This window comes from Rousettus aegyptiacus, unplaced genomic scaffold (assembly GCF_014176215.1).
Source record: "Rousettus aegyptiacus isolate mRouAeg1 unplaced genomic scaffold, mRouAeg1.p scaffold_m13_p_17, whole genome shotgun sequence".
NCBI lineage: Eukaryota > Metazoa > Chordata > Mammalia > Chiroptera > Pteropodidae > Rousettus > Rousettus aegyptiacus.
Window position 1 is genome coordinate 30423558 of NW_023416292.1, and position 22863 is coordinate 30446420.

General features: G+C 44.0%; 1 protein-coding gene across 2 annotated transcripts in view; it reads right to left on the minus strand.

Moving 5' to 3' along the window:
* Positions 1–4305: 4305 nt before the first annotated feature.
* Positions 4306–22863, minus strand: part of TTF2 (transcription termination factor 2) — a 29476-nt gene continuing 10918 nt past the window's right edge. For both annotated transcript variants that reach the window (XM_016160895.2, XM_016160894.2), the window contains exons 10-23: positions 21653–21772; positions 20343–20493; positions 18668–18773; positions 16947–17128; positions 16077–16230; positions 15664–15755; positions 14788–14870; positions 14269–14393; positions 13096–13266; positions 11115–11173; positions 10124–10274; positions 9305–9387; positions 7324–7398; positions 4306–5241 (exon numbers count right to left, since the gene is read on the minus strand). In XM_016160895.2, the coding sequence (XP_016016381.2) occupies positions 5097–5241; positions 7324–7398; positions 9305–9387; positions 10124–10274; positions 11115–11173; positions 13096–13266; positions 14269–14393; positions 14788–14870; positions 15664–15755; positions 16077–16230; positions 16947–17128; positions 18668–18773; positions 20343–20493; positions 21653–21772 (1697 nt within the window). In that variant the 3' untranslated portion in view covers positions 4306–5096. The remainder of the gene's footprint in view (positions 5242–7323; positions 7399–9304; positions 9388–10123; positions 10275–11114; positions 11174–13095; positions 13267–14268; positions 14394–14787; positions 14871–15663; positions 15756–16076; positions 16231–16946; positions 17129–18667; positions 18774–20342; positions 20494–21652; positions 21773–22863) is intronic.

Below are 22863 nucleotides of genomic sequence, written 5' to 3' on the forward strand. Positions count from 1 at the left end.
TGGTCTTCTCATAGGTACCTACATGATTCACTCCCTCATTTTCCTCAGGTTTCTGCTCCCAGGTTAGATATCTTACTGGAGAGGTCCCTAAGTACCCCGTATAAAGTAGCAAACCTCCCCAGGACTCCACATCACCCTCACTCAGCTTCATCACCGACCACCAAACACATTCCACTTGTTGTCTGTCCTCTCATACAGACTAAGCTCCAGGAAGGCGCAGATTTGACATTTATTAACTACTATATGGCCCCTGTGTTCCTAGCATGTATTTTGTTAAATGAATAAAGATCTAATTGGCAGAATTTTTAGTTTGGATCTCCTTGGTATCTGTTTCTACAAGCCAGACTTCCCTTTCCCCAAATACCACTTGGAAAAAATCTTGGCCTTCTCTCAAACCTGCTGGATAAATTAAATGCACCTTTGGGACCAGCCTTGAACTTTCCAATTACCTCAGCTATCTGGGGAATTGCTTGCCATGAAGAAGCTTGTTGTATTACATCATTTTCCCCACGTGTCTTTTAATGACTCAGATTTCAGAACTGAGGATAAAAAGCTTATCATTTGTTTCAGTTGGAAAAAGGTTTTTGGAAGTTGGATAACATTACTACATTACAACAGAAAACTTCTGTAAGACGTGTAGCTTTTGGCAAATGCCTTAGCCTTTAAGCAATATTAATGGTAACGATTCCCTTACGAATACTAAGAAAGTTTGTGCAGGCGGTAGGGGGTCAGCCCTGTCCCTTGGCCTGCACTACAGTGGAGTCTAAGTTCAGTTTAACGCAATTGCTTTGCCAGCTGAAGGACCCGGCAAAGTAAGAGTAATCTGCAGAGCCCGAGACACCAAAGTGAGAGGAAAAGTTTGAGGATGTAGAAACTGTCCCCAGGGTAACGAAGTGCTTGAGAAACCACCTGAGTTGTGAGCACCGAAGCATCAACACAATGCATTATTATGATGTAAGTTCTATCTCTGGTGCTAACAGGTAAGAAAAAAGAACCACAATTACAGCCTCTGTCCTCTGGGATGTTGTAACAGGATAAACACCTTGGCTGTCTTGGATAACAAACATACACATACACCTGTCGGCCCACCCATTCTCTAATCTCTAGCACATACCAGTCACTCGGCTTTACTCCAGAGGCCATACACCTGTGTGTTAGGTTTGTCTCAGTTAAGAGGTGGTTATGCGAAGTTGAATGCTAATTAAAAGAATATAGGGAGATGAATTTCACTCTTGGCCTTGTTAGCCTCTACATATTGATTTCGATTCCTTCGTCACTTCTTCAAAGTCTTCTCTAACTAGGTCAAATCCCTCGTCTTAGCCCTCCAAGCTACACGTGCCTCTCCATTGCAGTAGCCATCACCACCGCCACGTCATGGTCATACACGTGACTCGATTAACGCCTGTCTCCCCTCCTGGACTGTAAGCCTCAGGAGGATGGGAATGGTGTTCGGTTTTGCTTACCCCTCATATTTTCAGTGCCCAGCAATGCCTGGCACAGGTAGTACATATTTTTGAACTAATGTATAAATAATCGGGCAGTAAAAGTATTCTCCCCATCTTCCCTTTCATATATAATCTCTTCCTACACTAAGATTCAGCCAAGGATTCTGGGTAAGGACTCAAGCTAGCAAAGACATGGTATGGCTGCGGGTCTGTCTGCCCCGTTTCCCCCCTAGGAGTTAGGCTGTTCTTTCATTTCCATTTCCATCCTAGCTACTGACCTCTGTGGAACTTTGTACCAGCCCTAAATTCATTTTTGTTTATGAAAACATTTTAATTTAGGTTATAGGACCAGGAATTCTAAATTCCTATTATAATTCTTTTTGTGCCCGCAGGTATGCGTTTTCATTCTTTCTGCCTTTTCCTAGGGCTAGATGCTTCATAGCAAATAGTACAGTACCCCACTTTGTAAACCTGATTCTCTCAAGGCATTCTGCTAGACAGCAGGATTGCAGACAACCAGAAGAGGCCACACTGAGCACTGGCGTCCCCATGGTCATCCTATTAGTACAGGACAATCTGGCTTCCTCCGTGAGTGCTGCTGAAAGCCCCTTCCTTGGGCAAAGAGACAATCGGAGAAAACAACCCGATATTCTAGAGCCATTCTAATTGTAACTGCTACAGGAAAGGGTGACGTCCCACAAAGACACCATCCTGCCTATCACAGTTCATGACGACCATGTGACAGCAGGAGTCCTTGACAGGGTTCTTAGAAGGGCCCAGGACCTCGGCCAGCCATGGCGTGCACAGCGAATGCTCTTTTTTGATCAACACTGCTAAAGAGAAGTCAAGCTATAAACCTTCCGTGCAGGCAATTCTCTCATATCAGAAAGACCTAGTAAACTGGGTGCTTGGCAACGCCGCACTCTGGTGACAGATGTGCACCATCTGGCGCTCTCAGCTGTACCCACGCAACTGTTCCATTCTCACGTTCCCAGGCCTGGTCCCACAGCAGTACCACCAGTACTTGAACGGCACTCCGTGGCTTGTATCACCTCATGTCGTCCTGGCCTAAGTCTGCTGAGGTAGGCAGCAGACCGAAAAGGAAAATCTGGCAGTTGTGCTGTCACATAGAAGAAGGCTGGTTGACACTGGCAGAACTCACAGGCCAGCTCCTCAATTCGAGCACAACATTTTGGGATGGTGCTCATCGCTGGAGGGTGCAAAGACCCACTTGTCACGCCCAGACCTTCAGAAACTCACAGTAACTAAAATGAACGTGAGCCTGAGGCGGCCACCAGAATGCCCCTTAGATTAATCCAGGAGAAATTTCCACCCCAAGGCTAGGATTTAAGGATGCATGTTTGGTACAGTGATTCCAACTTTTGCTGCACCCACCTCACATCTGCAGCCTCTCAGTACGACAGGAACGCCTACTCAAGACGTAATCGGAACAAGGCACACTGGAGAAGCTGTTTCAGAAACCAGAAGGAATCTCACAGCAGATTACAGCGGTCAATGCGCTCTGGATATCTGAAGACTAGGTTATAATCCTCGCATCCGCATCCACACTAAAAGCAAGAATACAAAGTTAACGTTGCCCCTCCCGAACAGAGCTTGCAACGGAACTCTCTAGCCCGAATACGCCTTCTGACAGGGCCCATCTCTATTCCCAGTCAAATGGCCTGTAGCATGTATACTTGTTACCGAATTCCCAGTGGAGCACAGTGAGGTATCTGCTAACCCACACGTCTTACAGATAAAAGAACGGAGAGGATCAGGGTACCTGTAACTAGCCTAGTATCAGATCATCAGCAGAGGCAGAGTTTGTACATTCCTGCTGGCCTGGGAGCCACCACTTCTCAAGTGACACTTATCTTTGCCCTGGTATGTTGATCTTATAACATAACCCCCAAAGGGTAATCTTCCTTCTTTCATTTCCTGATTTCATCAGGGATCTCACTGTAGCTGCTGAGTTCTGAAAACAATGCCCACCTTACAAATGCGGAAACCAAAATGCACAGAAGTTCGTTTTTTCAAGGTTACATCCCCAGATAAGGTGAACCTGGAATTAGAGCTAAGTCTTAGTTCTACACCAGAGCTCCTGCCACCAGGCCAAACCGTCTTCCCTTTGCAGGCCTTAGACCTTGGCCTTGGAGGGCATCTTTGCTTAAACAGGCTCCAGCACCCCAGCTGTACTGTGACTGGGTTAACATAGGGTTTTGTCTCCTACTCCTAACTCAAAGGAGGGCAGCACCTTCTACCTAGCAAGAACGACAATTCTTTCTAGCAGAAATTGGCAGAGAAAGTGCCCTCTAGAAATGACTGCTAATGGGAAGAAGGAAATCTGAATGGTTTTCTAAAGTACAAAAGTCTCAGGAGTTTGTATTAGTCAGGGTACTATCATATAAATAACCCCCAAATCTCAGTGGCTTAAAAAAATTATTTCTTCATCATGTTACACAGCCCAATGTGGGTGAGGGGTGAGAAGGGAGACACATATGGGGAAGGCTTCGTTCCAGTCATTCAGGAACTGCGGCTTACTAGTCTACCAAAAGGGTCTACTGCCAAAAACACAGGTTAAGAATCCCTGATCTAGAGGCTGGACGATTCTCTAGGGCCCTCCAGTCCTCTCCCAGGACCTCTGTATCCAGTGGCCAGTGAGGGAAGAAACAGCATAAAGGACCATCTGCAAAGTTTTGGAGGAGAGATTTAAAAAATGACTTACATCCCTTCTCTCCTCATCCCACTGATAACTCGGGAATATGACCCACGTACCTGCAGTGAAGACAGAAACGTCGTCTCTCTGGGTGCCCAGGAGGAAAAGGAAATGGTGTCTAGTGGATACATAGCATTACCAGTGTTACACCGTCAAACACGTATTTATTGGGTTTTACCAATGATATATCCATGCTAAGTGACACAATGGTACAAATACTAAGTGATGCAATACTAAATGAAACAATACTATGTGACATAAATACTGTAAATTTGTAAGAATACTGTAAAAGTGATACAAATATTAAACTATGATACAAATACTACACAAAATAGCAATATGAAATTTTATGGTAACACTAAATGATACGGTACCAACTACTAAATGATACAAGGATACACATCCGAAACATCCGTTTATGTACAAAGCACCTCCTGCTCTGACACCTGAGAGGAAGAACTCTCTGGCCTGAGACACCTGCAGAGAAGTGGCCATAGGGGTCCCCCGCTCCGCTCCGCCCGGAAAGAGATGGTCATAGGAGCAGCCTCATTGGCAGGGGAGGTGAAGAGTTGGGAGGGAGCCTGTGCTGGAAAACGAAACGACGCTGGGTCCCCATGAGCTGAGAAGAGAAAGGCACCAGAAGGCTTTCTGAGCTTTTACGGAGGCGTGTGTATAACTCTCCCAGAACTGTTTCCCAAAATTATCTAACATGAAAGCTGCTGCTTTTATCTGAGACCATTTATTGGCTTGTATGTCATTCACTAAACAAGTTGACTGATTAACGTGATGGATTAACCGACTGTTTAACATGATGATTGATCTTCAATTCAGGGGATAAGAGCGGCAGAGGGCCTGACGGTGAGATGGAATGCCAAGGACAGCCCGGTTCTCCCTAGACCCTCAGAAAGACTGAAGGTGGCACTGTAAACAGGGAGCTAGATGCCAAAAAGGACTTTAAGGTCAGCCAAGGTGAGCTTGGTGACAGATTCTCCAGATCCTGACAGAACTTGTTTGGCCAAATCTTTCTTTTTTTCTTGGAGCTGCAAGATCTTCTCTTCCACTGTTCCTTCACAAACAAATCTACAAAACAGACAAGCAAACAATCAGAAACCGAAAGCAGTATATCTAATCACAGGTTAAAACGTCTATATTTATGCTTTAGTTTTTAAATGAGATTTCTTCCTTTATCTAAGCTTCCTTAGGTTTGGTTAAGAACTCTTAAGTTTAGGCGATCCAAGTAAATATATGTCCAATTAAAATGATGTGACGCAAATTGACTTTCTCTTTATTTCTGAATGCCAAAATCAGCAGAAGATAACCCTATCCAGAGAAGTGTAGAGATCAGTCTTTCACACCAAATGCTTTATCCAGATAAGGCCTTGAAGCTTATCAGCTCCTGCTAGGTATATGCGAGCTGGTGTTAAGGACAGAGTGTTTTACTTCTTGGCTAACTTGGCTAACTCACAGTAAGAACAAGTTTTACCAACCGAGAAGATATCGTTGTTTTCTTTCACCCACTCGTTCACTAAGTACTGACCAAACATTCACCGCCCGCCACGGGCTGTGCTAGGTATAGGTATGGAGAGATGAATACAGTTCTGCTCTCCAAAAGAACACCAGAGACATGAAAATAAACGGCAACAATAACACGACCTAGAAAGGGCTACAATGGATATACGCCCAGTATAGAAATGGAGCAGGAGGAATTCTGTCTGGGGTACTCAGGGAGAACTCCACTGCGGCGTTCACGCTTAATGTGTGAACTGGAGGACGAGCAAGGGTTGGCGGACGGCAGAGTGGGCGGAACGAGAATGTGTGGGAAACCTGGGCTGAGTTTTAGAACATGGTACGCTGAAGATCAATTCATCCGGCCTCCCCAGGGCAAAAATCAAAAGGACGACCGTGCTGTACTACACGGGCAGAGGCTCAGGACGCTGGCGGGATGGATCACGAGCGGCTCTGCAGGTCATGCTAAGAAGTCTAGCTTTGAAAGAGGGAAGTGGCAGCAGGGCTGAGAAAGGAGTTACAGGAAACATTTAGAAAAGAAAATGAATAGAGTTGGTAGGTAAAAAAGCGAGAAAGACGGAGGAGCCTTCTTTCTGGCTCTGTGACTAGATGAACAGTGATACCATTTACACAGAGACAAGGAATACGGAAGAATAAGCAGATCAGAGGTGGCAGGAAAATGATTTCAGCCTGTGACACTCTGAGTCCCTGCTATACAGTGAGTGCTCAGTAGGTATTAGTTTATGAGTTGAATGAGATGAATGAACGACTACTGGTGAGTGCGTGGACAGTCCGTTCAAATACTAAGCAGGGTTTTGGATAGGTGTGAAGTTTAGGGGCCCGCGGAACTGAAGATGCAGGTGTTGGAAGATGGGAGTGGGAAGGATTTTTAAGGAGGGGCATATGAAGTGAGGTAAAGACAGGAAAACTAACACAACTGCTGCACTTGGCGAGTCTGGGGATTCACCGGTGCCCTTAAGGAGAGCAATTTCCATGGAGCCACAGCGGGGAAGCCAGTGTGTAAAGGCTGAGGGATAAATGGGAGGTAGGCAAGGAGAGACTGTCGGTGTTTCCAATTCTTCAGGAACCTCGACCCTGAAAAGGGAGGAGAAAAAGAGGTCCACAGCTAGAGTGGAGGGTACCATTAAGGCAGGTTTGGTTGTTTTTTAAAGAGAGGTGGGTCCCCAAAAGAGGGAACATTCTACAAAATTAATAGCTTGCGCTCTCGAAAATGTCAGTGGAGGTATTGGTCCAGATAAAAGGAGACAAAAAGTCATGACAACTGAATGCTACACAGGATCTAGGATTTTCTTTTGCCGTGAAGGACACTATTCAGACAACTGAGCAAACAGAATAAGGCCCACAGCTCAGATAACAGTATTATGTCACCGTTAACGTCCTGATTTTGATAATTTTATTGTAGTTATGTAAGAGAATGTCGCTCACCACCATACACAGGCTGGCTCATCTCCAAGGCGACCCCCAAAATGCCTGAGTTCCCTTCCAGACTGTGAGCACCGGGGAGGACGTGCCTCAGAAGCATCGGCAGTAAAATGATCATCAAATACTCTGCACCCTGTTAAAATGCTACCCAAGAAAGACGTGCACAAGAGCAGAAGCTGGGAGAGGTCCTAGTCCCGGGACGCCGCTACTTACCTGTGGATGACAACATCTTTCTGCTGCCCTACTCGGTAAATTCGGTCACAAGCTTGATCTTCCAGCGACGGATTCCTGGTGGGAGACGGGGAAAGCTCAAAGGCACTGACATCCCAGGCGAGGGGGGGCCAAATCGAATAGGCAAACCCAGCCCACGGCCTGTTTTTATATGGCTCTTGAGCTAAAAAGGACTGTTACATTTTTAAAGCATTATAAAAACAACCAAACGAAAAATATGTGACAGAAAACTTTGTAGCCTGCGAAGCCTAAAATATTTACTATCTGAACTAAAATTTTTACAGAAAAAGTTTGTCGATCCCTGTCCTAGGCTATACTGGCCTCGGAAAGGCTAGTGTCAAGGCAAAGACGGTGAGATTGCTAATAATAACTCAGCACTATTACCACTTGATAACTATAAGTAGCAAAGGTGAAACTAATATACGGAGGAGGCAAGGGAACTAATACTAAATCCAGCTATATTCAGAGACTGCAGTGTGCTGATCGGCCCTGCAGCCAGCCCACGAGGGAATCTGCAGAACAAAGGGAGCGGTCTGACGGGGTCGCTCACGGCCCCTTCCCCATCTGTGAAAGGAAGAGAGGGAAACAGAATCTTCAGGCCACACTCTATGCAAGACAAAATCACTCATTCCCCATGGCTAAAACCGCGAGAAACCTACAGATGGAAGGCTGGGACCCGCCGGCAGGCCTTTCACGCTACATTCTTATCCTTCTCACTGTATGCCCGCACCATCAATGGAAATAAGTGAATAGTCTTAAAACTGTAATTCATAGAAACTAAGGATAATATATAAACTGAATTGCCGAACACTCAGGGTCCCCTCACTGTCGCTGTGTCTCTATGTCCCTCTCTGAGTCTCTCTCAGGCTCTCTCAATCTCTGCCTCTGAAAGGAGACCACACTCTGTCTATGGAGCGTAACCATTCTCTAATAAACCTTCTTTTAGACTCTAACTCTGGTGTGAAAAATTCTTTCTCATGCTCAGCACAGAACGCTCCCTCCCTCCCTCTCAGTTCAGGGCTTGAATTCACCCCCAACTCAGGGAGGGAATCTTCCCCAACCTGCCGTCAGAACCAACACTCAAATTTGGTCACTAACTAGCTGGATGACCTTGGACAATGTATCTATGCTTCAAAGTGCTACCTGGAAACAAATACCTTTTCAAATTACATATTCTGTGATTCAACTAAGGAGACAATTTGTTTCCTTCTTTACAGGTTCTCATTATCAATTCCAAACTAGTTTCTCTTCTTACCTCATTAAAATCTTATGTAACATTTCTCCACTTCAGAAAACAGCACATATAGAGGAGTCCCAAGTAAGACCTAAACACATCCACCAGGAAGATGACGGGTTGGCCAGTCTGGACCCATCTGGGCTGCCTGGAGAATCAGACCAACGTGCAGCACTCCCTGACTGGCAAAACTGGAAAACCCCAAACTGGGACAAACTCTGACCCTTTCTCCTAACAGCACACTAACTCATTTATCTCATTTCCAGGAAAGATGCTACTACACTTCCGGTGTTGACACCGCACGTGAGGCCGGGGCTGCGTGTTAAGTGTATTCCTAACACAATCGGAACATTCCTTTCTCTTTCCTTTTGGAGTAACGCTTCCTCCTCTTTTCCAGGGTTGAGAGTTCCTTGGATATCAACGAATATACCTGAAATATGGTATTCTGAAGAGGTAGATAGAATTGAGCAATGTAGCTCTTAGCCATGAGGAAAAGCCCTGCTCTCAGTTTCCATGGAAACAGATGTGAGATTAACAACAAAGTGAATGGACTATTTTAAGTAGTCGTTTGAAGCCCAGCCTGCTCAGGAATGCAGGGCTGTCAGCGAGCGTGCAGATCTGTCTCTAGATGCATGTGTGCACAGCAGCACGCCCACAGCACAGACAGAGCAGAGCCTGCTGGTGCTCCTGCTGCACTGGGACAACTCAAGGGAAATCCAGAGTCTTTACCAGTGCATATCCAGAAGAAAAAGATGGTTTCCTCCAGTCAGGTTTAGACCAACACCTCCGGCCAAGAGAGAAATCAGCATCACCTTCAGAAGAAAGAAAACCATTAATTTGATACAGATTTGGTCCCATACATGATAAGTTTCTCCTCTTGTCTCAGGTTCAAGCCCAAGATCAATACAGATAAGCAACGTGTTCCTATCAAATTTCCTTCTGCTGTCACAAATGCACTGTTTTGAAACTCTGAGATACTATCTCCCGTGCCTCCCCTCTGAGAAAATCCTCACTTCACGTTTTTTGGTGAGTCAACCTCAAAACGTTAATTGTGTGCCTGCCAAAATATATGAGCACTACAATTTAGGGCACCGCCGGTGGTTAGCACAATAACCTCCCTGCAACCGGATTCCGTCTATGCCATCAGTCCCTGGACCTGCGCCCCGCCCACCACTGCTGCGAGTCTCCTATCACTCAATCAACGCTTTCCAAATACGCATTACCCGTGATTAGCTGCCTTTGTCCTTCCACTTCCCTCTACGCCTCCTCATATCAAAACCCCACCTATCCTGCAGGCCTGCCGCCTCCACAAAGATTTTCTTGGTCCTAACCAGCTCTACTCTTACTCTTTTAGCCCTCATATTTTATTCTCTTTAGAGTATGTGCATACTTTGATACGTACCCCCATAAATGTCCAATAAATTAAAAACACCTGGAGGGATCAAAGCTATGAATATATTTAAACCGAGCTGCCTTATTAGAATTCTCTCTGTATAACTAAGAACAATTTGCTCTTAATTATAGAACGCTGACGTGACCAGCTCGTACCTGAGGGCCCCCGGCGTTGTTAAATGCCTCTACCAAGTCCATTCTCTGTTTGGGGTTGACAGAGCCATCGATGGTGGCATAAGTCAGTCTGTGCCTCCTCAAGTGCAGCGCTACAACTTTCAGCATGCTGGTCCACTGAGAGACAATGACGCTGGAAGGAAGGAGAAAACAACCAACCAACCCCCCCAGGCAGGTTAAAGAAACTCATCCCCGGGGCTCTAATGCCACTGCTATTTTTAAGCTTCCGTTAGCAAACGTGGACGAGGAAAGGCCTACTGTCACCTGAGGGGGAAAGGCACGCACTTAGGCCATGTTTTAAGATTATAATGTGACTAAATTGACATTTTAAAAAAAGATTATGGCAGTTCCAGTCATTTCCAGATCCAGTCTATAATTCACCTTGTGCTAAATGAAGTCAGGACAGAGTGGTGGCCGACTACAGCAAGGAATGAGGCCTACTGTTTGGGGGCCTCGGGTTCATTCAGGGGACGCTGTGATCCTGCAGAAAGGGGACACAGTCCACCCTCCCCTTGCCAGTCAGAACAGCGAGCTGCTAGGACTTCTCTACTTCTTCCCCACAAACACCTCCACAAGCTATGTTTTAATTAGAGCTTTAAGTTTGTAGAGCAAAAGATTTCATATTTGCAAAGGCATATTTATACCACACATGTAAGTTGTAATAAACAACAAACAGACCTCCTTATATCCGTGCACCCCTAGAACTGTGGGGCTCCCTGTCTGCTCACTCTCCTCTCTCTGTTTTGCATCTGTTACTCCCTTGCTTTTCTTTAGATACTTCTCTACTTTTAAATATTTCTTCAATCAGTGCCGCAAATATTTTAGCTAGAAATCCTAGGGAATTTGTGCTATAACCCAGTGCTTTCTGCTGAGCATGACTCAAGGTCCTTGAGCTTGATTTGTAACTATCACCAATATCACATTTTCTTAATTAATTACAAGCAATACTTGGATAATGAAATAACACATTTACCTCTTTTGGGACCCTGAATTTCTTCGGATTGCCTCCAATTCTGCTAACAGGGATGAAATCTGAAAAAAGGTTGTACTGACATCAGTAGGTTTAAGCCCTTTTCTGCATTATCCCTCACCTGAATTACTACAGCGGTCTCTGCTCCTGGTCTTACCCTTCTCCGCTCCATGGCAGCCAGAGAACTCTAGAACGTCAGTTTGTCACTCCTCCACTGCAGAAGCCCTCAAGTGGCCTCCCACTGAGGGCAGAGCCCTAGCTCCTTACAATGCTCCAGGCTGCTCTAGGTGTCCAGCCCCAGGCCGCCTCAGAGTTCATCCCCAGACTGGTCAGGAGGCAGGAAACTAGACCAGGAATCAGCGGATGATGACAGTTCTCACTCTGCCACCACAGGACTGGATCACTCCAGTTCCAGTTACGAGCTCGGATTCCTCGTCAGTGAAAAAGGGCTGCATAGATGAACTCTGAGGCAGCCTCGGCACCCACATTCTACGCTGCGAGGCCCCCACACACAAGGCTGCTTTCCAATCCTAACAAACATGCTGATGCCTGGACAGGAAGTGAGTCACAGGCCTGTACCATTTTAAGTTAGTAGAAAGAAAAAAAGCGGGTACATGAGGTATGTGGTGTCTTGGCCACTGGAGTGTGGAAAGGGCTCTGGCTGCCACATGAAAGAGCTGGTGATGAAGAAATCCAAAAAAGAAAAGGAAGAAAAAGAAAAAGCTGGTAATAGGTATTTTGAAAAAACTGTAGTGGGACAACAGGATCCACAGTCCCTAAGCTGGGGTCAAATTCCAGTAACATGCCCCACAAGCTCAGGTTTACATTAGCAAAGAAAACTCCCCCCATCTATAGATGAATGGATACAGAAGAGGTGGTAGAGATACATGATGGAATAGTACTCAGCCATAAAAAAGGATGAAATCCTGCCACTTGCGATAACATGAATGGGTCTAGAGAGTATCATACTAAGTGAAATAAGTCAGACAAAGACAAATAGCACATGATCTCACTTATACATGGAATCTAAAGAACAAAATAAATGAACAAACAAAATGAAACAGATTCATAGATACAGAGAACAAACTGTTGGTTGCTAGATGGGAGGGGGTTTGGGGGCTGGGTGCGAAGGGTGAAGGGATTAAGTACAAATTGGTAATTACAAATGTGATGTGCAGCATAGAGAATATAGTCAATAACTTGGTAATAACTACAGTGCCAGGTGGGTATGAGACTAACCATGGGGATCACTTCGTAAGTTATGTAAATGTGTAACTTCTACGATGTACACCTGAAACTAATATAAAATAATATTGACCGTCGACTCTAGTAGAAAAAGAGACATTTTTAAAAAATGAAGAGAAAGAAAACTCCCCTCCCTACATGAAACTCTAAGTGGTGTGAGCTGCTATGAATGGACTTGCATTAAGAAGCCTTGTGAATAAATATTTCCCAAGTGCTAGACAAAACTACGAATTCCTCGGAGTCTAAGTTTTAACCCAGCTGCTGACGGGAGGCGCAGGACAGGCCTCCGGCCACGTGAGGAGCTCTTCTTGTGTTTCTCTCGGGAGGCGGTAAAGACCTAGGTAAATGCTTCAAAAATTAACTAAAAGTAACTCTTAGGTAGCACCATCTCCTTGGCAGTGACCCCTTTCCAGTTACACTTTTTTTAAAAGCCTTTGAAGGGAGCGCCTGAGGCTGGGAACAGGCTTAAGATAGAAGGCAGGACTCCAGTTATAGTGCATCTCGGCCACCCTGCAACGGGACTTGTCAGCCTCACGGAGTTTTAATGGAAGACCTTTACTTTTCATCATGAGATAAAATAAGAACTTAAGACTGGAGAGAGAACCTGACCAGCTAATATCAAATGGTTCCAGCTCTGCCACCAAATGGCCGTGCCCACTTGTACAAACATGGCGCCCTCGCGCTGAGAAATGTGTGAGGAGTCCGAGTCATTCTGCTAGAATAGAGGTGACAAAAGTACCTTGGTGCTCTCTCTCGTGTCTTCAAAAAGCTCCGCCTTGAAGCATTCGCCATTGAGGCAAACAGTGGACGACGGCTCTGAGTTCTGGAGTTCGGACAAGGTCAAGGCCCCGAGCTGCTCCTCCAGGGACAGCAGCAGACCTTGGCTCCTCAGTTCTGTCGGATCCAGGGCCTGAGCAGGAGACAGAGAGGGGTCGGGAGCTGGGGCCCCAGAGCAGGCAGCCAGCCGCATCACCTGCTCGTGAAGTGCTGACTGTTTAACACGCCACACAGCAAAACGTCTTCTAATTTGTCATCGGTATCTCCTCACAGAAGCCCTGATTGAAATAGAATCTTGCAAGTTTTTTCACCAGATTAAAGATGAATCAAATGATGGAACATTTTTAGGGACTTGCCAGACAGATGACTGTTCCTTTTCCCCACTGGAGGAGCACAGGTAAGTAAGCTACTGATAATCAAGACACATCACTATGACCCCGTAAGAGACAAACATGCTCCCCTTAATGGATGTGCCTCCCTCCCATGTGAAGGCGACTTTTCCAGTTGCATAAATACTGGAGATTTTCTAACTAGATTTAAAAGCCCCAACACTGCCTAAAGGCAGAAAAAAAAGTAACTAAATTAGCTTTATGATATTTTAAAATACGAAATTGCTTATAAATGGTTTCCTTTTTAACAAAATGCCATTTCCATTCAAAAAAAAAAAATCTTATTTAAAGCAAAACAACAAAAACTATTCTCAACACCAAGGAAATTATCAAGATCAATAAAGATTAATATAAAATAAAGTAAAATTAAAAAGCCCTCCCTTTCCTGACCCACCAAAACCCCAAACAACCCAAATCCCATCTTCTCTGATCAAACTGGAGCCCAGTTGCAGGAGAATGAAATGGACTTCCCCGGCAACCCCTCTAGGGCAGGGGTCCCCAACCCCCAGGCTATGGACCGGTATCACACTGTGGCCTGTTAGGAACCAGGCCACACAGCAGGAGGTGAGCGGTGGGAGAGTGAGCAAAGCTTCATCTGTATCTGCAGCCGCTCCCCAGCACCAGCATCACCGCCTCAGCTCCACCCGAGATCATCAGGCATTACATTCTCATAGGAGCACCCATCCCTGGTGCCAAAAAGGTTGGGGACCACTGCTCTAGGGGACCAAGCCAAAGGCTTTTCTTACCGACTTCAGCAAAGAGAGATGACAGCAACACTGGCGGAGTCTCAGCAACTGTGACAATATGTGGACGGTGCTGGATCTCGGGGAGTCGGCTGCCACGGGCCCGCTTGCCCCAAACTCCAGCGCCACTTCCAAGAAGGAAAACAAACCACAAGAAACAGTACAGGGTTTAAAACTGAGAATATGAGGATGAGTCAGGAACTAAATGGTGCTATTTTACACTCCTATAATTTGAGATTCAATAACAAAGTTATAATAGCTCACTTCTACGTCAATTAAGCCAAATGAAATACTGGTTTTCTTTATAGACCTATTGCATTTAATAGAGATTTCCAAAATCATTGAAAAGAAATTTAGGTCACCAAGTCTGGAGCTTGCAGATCAGTATATTTTACTTTGGTCTAAGGTTCCTAGCTGTAAGGTCGGGTCTCCAATACCAAGAATGCACGGCATCCCATTGCTGTGATTCCATAAATCTGAACGCACATTTTCACCAGTATTTATGCGCATCCCACTGCTCACCTCTGCTGAAAGGATCATCGGAGTTTCGTCCAGATTTGTTACCCCCACTTTCCTGTCTGTTTAGATAGGACTGCAGAGCTGACCTGCCTCAGATCAAAAAAGAAAACGTACATATAATGTTTGCTATGACCAAATAAGTTTACAACAGTCATTGCTTAACTGTGCTTGTAGTAGGACCTTCAAAAATTATAAAAGTGGCCTTGTTAAATGACATCAAGCTCTTAGCAAGCACTGGCCAAAAGTAATGCAAAGTAATTATTTAAAAAAAAATCATTATTAAATAACAAATTAACATACTAACATAAAATATACTTAATATTAATATACAACATACTAGCATGTTGATTTATGGTAAGTATATTTTTATTATTTGATAAATAATAAACATGAGGTATACGAAGAGGAAAAACATTCGCGTTAGAAGTGAGAGGTACCATGTGGGAGAGAAGGAATCTGGAGCTCAGGGAAGGAGAAGAGTTTGAGAGAAAGCGGAAAGAACGGATGACAAAAAAAGATTCCAGAGCGGTTTTTTTTAAGTTCCAAGGAGATGCTGGATAAAGTTCAAAGGTCAGAGATATAATTTCCCACATGGCCTTGTGAGGACCAGACAGACCGGTGCTCAGGGACTACACCCTAGAACTTCCATATAAGGAAGCCAGTGAAGAACAGGCTCGAAAGCCTGCAATGTGTCTAGCGGACAAAGGTGAGCAGGGAGGGGGGAAGGAACGAGAAAGAGAGATTATAAAAATGGAACACTGATATCCAACTTATCAATGCCACCGTAAATGTGGTTTGAGAAAACTCGGCCCTCGACTCACTCCCAAGCAAGGACGGGAATACAACACATGTGAGAAGGTGCTTCTTCACTGCACACACCTTGACCTTGCAAAAAGGACACTGTACACAGTCTCTTCATCTTCAGAAAGCTTTAAATGATGCAACTGATATTTACGCTGGGGCAGTATCACCTGGAAGAGGAAAAGGAAAAAGCAGCTGGGATTAAGTTATAAAATTAACTGGATATTACAGAGCAAATTCTCGAGAGTTGACGCTGGAAACCTAGTCACACCTGGATGGCAGCTTCCACTCTTCCCTAAAGACAGGACAACTCTACCACAGCCCAACAGGACCGCTGTGCCATAAGGCGATGGACAGCGAGCCTAGCACCTCCTCATAAGAAGACGGGAGACTCGGAGGCTCCTGAAGCAAAGTGGAAAGCCATCCAACCCAAGACAGAGCATGGCCGCCGCCTCCCCAGCCTCCCCTCAGACACACATGAACGACGTTACCAGGGGCTTGCCAGAGGAGTCCAGCTGCTCCTTCGTTCTCCTCAGCAAAAGGCTCTTGGTTAAAATACTTAATCGTTCTCCTCCTTTCTTTGAACCATTGTCAACCTGGCTCTTCCACAGATTGAAATCATCAAATGGAGAACAACGGAGAAATCTTTTTGGTTGGGGAAGGACAGAGAGTAGGAAAGGAGAGGTATGGGGGGACGGAGTACGGTTCAAAGAAAGACAGAAGATGATAAAACAAATCAGATTATCTGTTACACTGTCATCCAATCATTTTTAAAAGTGAATTTCATAGCAAAGCTCTGCTGGACAGATCAAAAGGATCTAAGTCAATAACAAAAAAACACATATAAAAATATGAATGTTTCCTGTTCACAATGTCTGCACCATCACAATAGGACATTAACTAATAGCTAGCATTTATTCCTAAAGCTTCAAAAGGCTTGCAAAGAAATGTGTCTTCTCATGGGTTGACTTTAATAAAAGCAAGTGTTTTAAAAATCAGCATTCTTTTCTGTTCGCTGCAAATAAATTGTAGTTCTGACTCCAGGCCACATGTTTTAAAGCAGAAGTAGCCCAAAATATTCTCTGGGCTGAAGAAAGATAACTTTGTTTTCATCAAGTTAATCTGTCCTGTATTTTTCCATATATAGTGACTGAATGTAATCAAAGTCCTATTATCAGCCCATCAATCAAAGGCTTTTTTCTCATCAATATTAATTCTTTTGCCCTTTAAAGGGTGACGGGCTTGCCATCTGCTACATGAGATAATCTGGCACACACTGGAGCTTCATCATGAGATATGAAATAATTACGAAAAGTTACTGACAGGAATCACATTTACATAATCGCACAGAGTTTACTCACTTCAGCAGCGAGTACATGTCCAACAGGTTGTTCTGAATGGGGGTTCCAGTCACAGCCCAACGGGCACGGGCCTGCAGCTTACACACGGCCATGGACGTCTGCACTCGGGGGTTCTTAATGTTGTGGGCTTCGTCCAGTATGATCCTAGCCCAGACTATTTGAAGCAAAGGTGTCGAGATACCCTGGAAGAAACGCCAGTAAAATCCAACAGCGGCAGGAGAAAATGTACACATCTTCGAGGAGATAGGAGAAATAACAAGCATTGAGGACACTCTTAGCTTCAAGCTTGAGAGAGTACACTGAAACAAGCGTTAAGCTTAAGAAACCAAGACTGGAAACTCTCAATCAACAAGTCACTGAGAGTCCCAACATTTAAGCTTAAGATGCTTAAGAATAAAATGTTTTCTAATTTGAGTTTTCAATTTATTCTCTCAACCCACTTTCAAGCAATGGCCATGGGTCAAGACTACAGTAGGTGTCGAGCCTGCAAATTCACTTGTTCAATAAAATATTTACTAAATGTTAACGAAATTTACAAGGATTCACTAAGAGTCTACTTTTATATGTAAGATACTATGCCAGACACCAGGGACAGTTTCTACCCCCAAGAAGCTCGCAGTCTAACAGGGGAGAAAAACAAGATAACTTCAAACAGTATATATATAGTAAGTGCCACGGGATAGCTCAGTACATGACAGTAGGAATCCCGTCAGTCAGGTCCAGTGCTGTCTCCTTAATATCGGAAAGGGATCTGGCACGTGGTAGATGCTCAATATTAGTTCAATAAATGCACTGCTGTGACATGAGTCAGCACAAGGTGCTAGGAGACGTATTTAACCAAACGGGGAGGCAGGCATCCCCTTTAGAGGAAGAACAAAGGCACGACAGCACGGCACAGCGTGGTGGAGCAGTACATACCCCGTGGTACAGCTGAGCCTGAGGGACTGGGGTGTAGGTGAGGAGGGATGAGCAAGTAGGGCAAGGTCATAAAAAGCCTAATAGATCATGTAAAAAAAAATTAAGGTTTTATCCTGAAAGGATCCACTAACGGATCTGCAAAGTTAACCACCTGCAAGAAGTCAGAGTTGGAGATCTCTCCATATAACCTGTGAATATCTTACTGTACCCAAAATAAAAACATATGCAAAGGATGAGTTCCTGGAACAACGCAGCAGTTGCGGGAAAGCAAAGCCCCCCAGCCACTGTGCAATACAGCCTCTACCCCAGACAAATTAGCCTTCTCTGGGTGCACGGCAAACATTCGGGGTTTTCCCTGGTTATCATTTAGCCTCTGGCTCATCTGTTGCCTTATTATTTCAACCCCTTTTCCTGGGAGGTAAAGGGAGGCAGGGAATGATGGCTTAACACCAAAATACTAATACTAAAATACTAGTCTTCACACTAAATATAAAACACATCCTGAGATTATACCACCAAGACTAAAATAAAAACTGCAACAATCATGTGATTACCAACAAAATTTCAATGTAGTTATTAGCTCTAAAGAACAGCTAAATACTGTGCCAAACCTTGACCTTTGTCACCAAGGAGGTGATCTAAAACTAAGAGAAGGAACAGAGGAGGGAACACTTCATTTTCACACGTTTAGGACATTCCCGCCCCCATAGGAGGGTAGCATCGCTTTCTCTGATGCTGTGACAGGACTCCTGTTAAAAGACATGTGGCTCTCCCTCTCCGTCCCCGGCAGCCGTCTGCCTCACCTCCTCACTGAGGTTTGAGGCTGGGACCTCTCCCTCGTGCTTCTTCGTGGGGATCTCCTTGGCCAGAAGGCTGTAGGTGGTGATGACGATGTCGTATGTAGAGAGGCTGTGTAGATGCAACACAATGCAAATGGTAAAGGATCTCTTTGTGACTGACAGGGAGAAGCAGGGTTGCTCGCTTTACAAAAATGCTTATGGCCGGAAGGACAGAATTCATTAACCTATGTCCTGGGTCCACACACATGATTTTGGAAAGGCAAACTTGGCTTCCTTATCTAACTCTGATAATTTTCACAGTCTACTCACCACAGCTAGAATGGCCTCCCTCTTCCCATCCAATGAGTCGGATAGGAAAATCAGCTGGGGTCCTATTAACTTTGATATGATCAGGCCAGAACGGAATGCAGGGAAGGGATGGGAATTAACATTTAGTAATGATGTGACATAGACAATGATATAAGTCCCAGGGAAGTAAGAAACTCAAAGAACTGTTGGCCTTTCCTCAATGATGCTTGCTCCTCTTTATTCTATAATGGATTTGTAAAAACCCATTCATCTAGCTTTGACACTTGGGTACAAACATGCTGTCAACTTTCAGTTTACCTTGCCTACAATCTTTACATGCAAAGATTCTCACCAAAAGGCACAAATCTTTTTCCAATGAAGCTTAATATTGTGCACCTGAGAGAACTCCAAAAAATACTTTTGATAAAAATAATGGGCCTAATTCAGTCGGGCAGCCATGTCCCTGTGTGGCCATCTTAGCATCGTATAAAGAAGTGTGACTGTCACCTAGTCCAGCCCACTGAATACCAAACCAGGTATGATCAAAGTGCAAATCAAATGAGGTATAATTTATTTCTAAATAAGAATCCAGAACAAAGGCAGGCCACTTACAGTACTCTATGCCTGAAGGGTCACTAATCTAGCAATTTACCCCTGAAAGACTATTGCCCTGTTCTCTAGGAGATAAAATTTCTAGTATCAGAAATTGGGGAGAGAGATTTCTTAGAAGCAGAAACAATTCTGTTTTTCACTAGATCAGCAAATAGTCAACCCAAACCATCACATCACAATTAGGAAAAAATAATTCCTTTAAATCCAAAAGACAAAAGACTAGGACTAAAGTTACCATCTGGGGAAACATTTTCTTTTCTCCTTCTTAACCATCCCTCTTTGGTTAGGTCTAATCCTAAACTCTTGAATTTAAAACTTCTTAGATTGTTCATATATGAAAAATAGTCATAAAAATATGACTAGCCTAGATCAACTAATCATTAGTCTCATATCAAGATACTCTGTAGGACTGAGCTGGTTCCTTTACACTAACAGAAAAAGAATGTGAATCTGGCGTCAGCACTCATGGAATGATTGTGGCATATCCCCTTTCACCAGGGGAATGCTGCTGCCACCAGCTGACATCTCAGGCCTCCTCACCCAGCAGCTTTTGGTGGGGATAGGGACAAAGGTATAGCGAACGAATACTTTATTCTCTTGGAGTATGTCTTCTACAGGTGACGGCCGTTTGGTGATGACGGTGTGACGGTGCCTTTGGTCTTCACAGTATCGTTAGTCCTGACTAAATTACATCTCTGGGATGCAGGTATGGCCACTACGGCCTCTGAAGCCTAGAGAGCGGGTGCCTCCTACTGGCCGCGGTTATCTGTGCACTTACACTCCTGCACGCTGATCCCGGCTTGGCCCATGATAGAGACAGACTCTTAGTTTGTTGGAGCTCACACGTTTCTCCACCTCCTTTTTCCAATGATGGATCAGGGAAGCAGGACAGATGATAAGTGTTCCGTGGGAAATAAATTCAGTGGTGTCTTCAAAGGGGGAAAAAAATCAACATCTAGTTAAACTCATTAAAGAGCTTTTAACTTTTTAAAAGCAATACTTCTCTGTTCTGTAGTCCTTCAATCAGTATTTTTAACAACTGCTGCTCTTACAGTAGAACAGGAAATGAGAGAGATGGTCTTTTAGCTCAAAACACCTAATTACTTCTTGATTTTCCCCTAGAAAAATGTCAGACTGACTAAAGAGGGAAAAGTGGTTGGTACATGACCTCAATCTAAAAAACAAAGCAGTGCACTTTCGCAGTGGCCAGAAGTTAAGAGCTGGAACATTTCCCAACTCGTCCTGAGCTGATTCATTATAGGGAATTTTTTTTTTTTTCCCAGAAAAGCTTAACTTAATTACACCTGCATTAAAAAGAAGTTAAAACCTCTAAGATAAATAAACTTTACTTTGGAACCAGTTAGTGATGGAGGATTTGTACACTGCCCCTCACCCTTGGGTGTGTGTGTGTGTGTGTGCATGTGTGTGTGCACGCACATGCTGCCACTCCACATAGGGACATGGGATCCAGCTGCCACAGTGGTCATCAGGGGTCCTGACAGCACAGTCACAGATTTTTTTTAACTATGTAGCCAACTGAGAAATGTAGTTGTGTACATGGCAACTTACATGTGGTGTTGTCTATACACAATACATTGGACCTTCAAGTACCTATACAGTTATTACATTTTTAAAACAGGCTGAAATACGATAGCAGTTGTCTAGAATCTAGAAACTTCTGGAATTTCAGAAACATGGAAAACAGCTTCTGCTATGGTGGTTGAAATCTGAATTCAAAACAGATCTTCCTTAAAAAAATAATATATTAATTAATTTGGATCCACCCGGTAGTATTATCCTCAACAATAACAAAAATAATCATTACTCATGTTTAAGTCTTCTAGAGCCTCAGCTTTTTCCATAAAAAAATTCTAATCAAAGATTAAGCTAAGTTTATATTAAAAGGGATAAATGATCACTTATAATTGGCATATTCAGCATCAGAAATACCATAAAAAGCAGTTCAATATGTGATTTCTAATTAAATAGATTAAATAGGACCAAAAATGGCCTTTCATAGCTTAAGTTTCCACTCTCTCCTGTCTCAAATGATTTAGCAAATGGCAGGCTACAAAGGCACTTAAATACCATCTTTGGAAAGCCAAGTCAAGGCCGTGTTTTTGTCCTTTTCTTGGTTTTTCTCTTGATTCTTTTGGGTCAGGATGAGTGCAATCATTGTCAGGGTTTTTCCTAGGCCCATATCATCCGCTGAAAATAAAAACAAAAACAAGAGTTAATTACACAGGGCAAAGAATCAACTCAGATTCAAGAGAAGAAACCACCGGCAGACACTTACCCCAGGCCCCCTTTGCTGTCAGTGCCATTGCTGGCACTATTCTTTGCCTACCCTAAGGAAGCCTTCATTTTTCTTATTTAAACGAGCTCTAGCTCTTAATATTTATTGAGATCTAGATCAAAAGAATTTATTGTGACTTTTGTAAAACTGAAAACTTATTTAGACTTTATTCTGGTTCTACAGTTACTTTTCTAATATGCTCACTGATATCTATCTCGGTTTGAAGACGTTACCCGCCAAAAGCAGCCAGGCCAGTAGATATATCCCACTACCCTTCACTGGTGCTTCCACATTTCTGGAGTTAAAATGAACTCGAACAGCCCTCGACTCCCTTAACGCATTCATCAGAGAGGGGCATAAATTAACATGTCTTGGGCACGCTCATTGTGCCAGTTACCAAACTTATCTAATTTACAAGTTATACTCTATACGGCATCATCCTCATTTTAACAGGTAATCATTCTGGCATAAGCAGAAGAAAAATGCCCCAGCATGAGTTCAAATTCTAGTTCGAATTCTGGCTCTGCCACTATGCAGAAAAAGAGTAGACACGACAGGCCTGACTACTACCCTTTGAAAGCCCTGCCTGATGTCTGGGAACTCGGATTTAACCCTTTTCTCGTTTAGCAAAAAAAAGTGCAGCTTGCTGCAAGCATTCACTAAACGTCACGAATAGGAATGCTACGTTTTCTAGGATGGACATCTTTAGCGATCGAACTACTAAAAACAGAATGCTATAAAAAGAATGACGTCATTTGTTTCCAAAGACTACTGATAAACTAGAGCAATACAAAAATAATGATAAAAGCAAGACATTTCATGGCAAATTTGGGGGGTAAGGTTAGGACTGCAACCTGTGAGTTATCTCAGGGTAAACGCTGTAGCCGCAAGCACTGCGGGCAAGCATTCTTGTGGCAAATGAGAAAAGGGTTAAGGAAGGTTCCCGCCGTTCTCCAAACTGCTAAGAGTGGTTCGCTCTACCTAACCTGTTTATACAAACAAT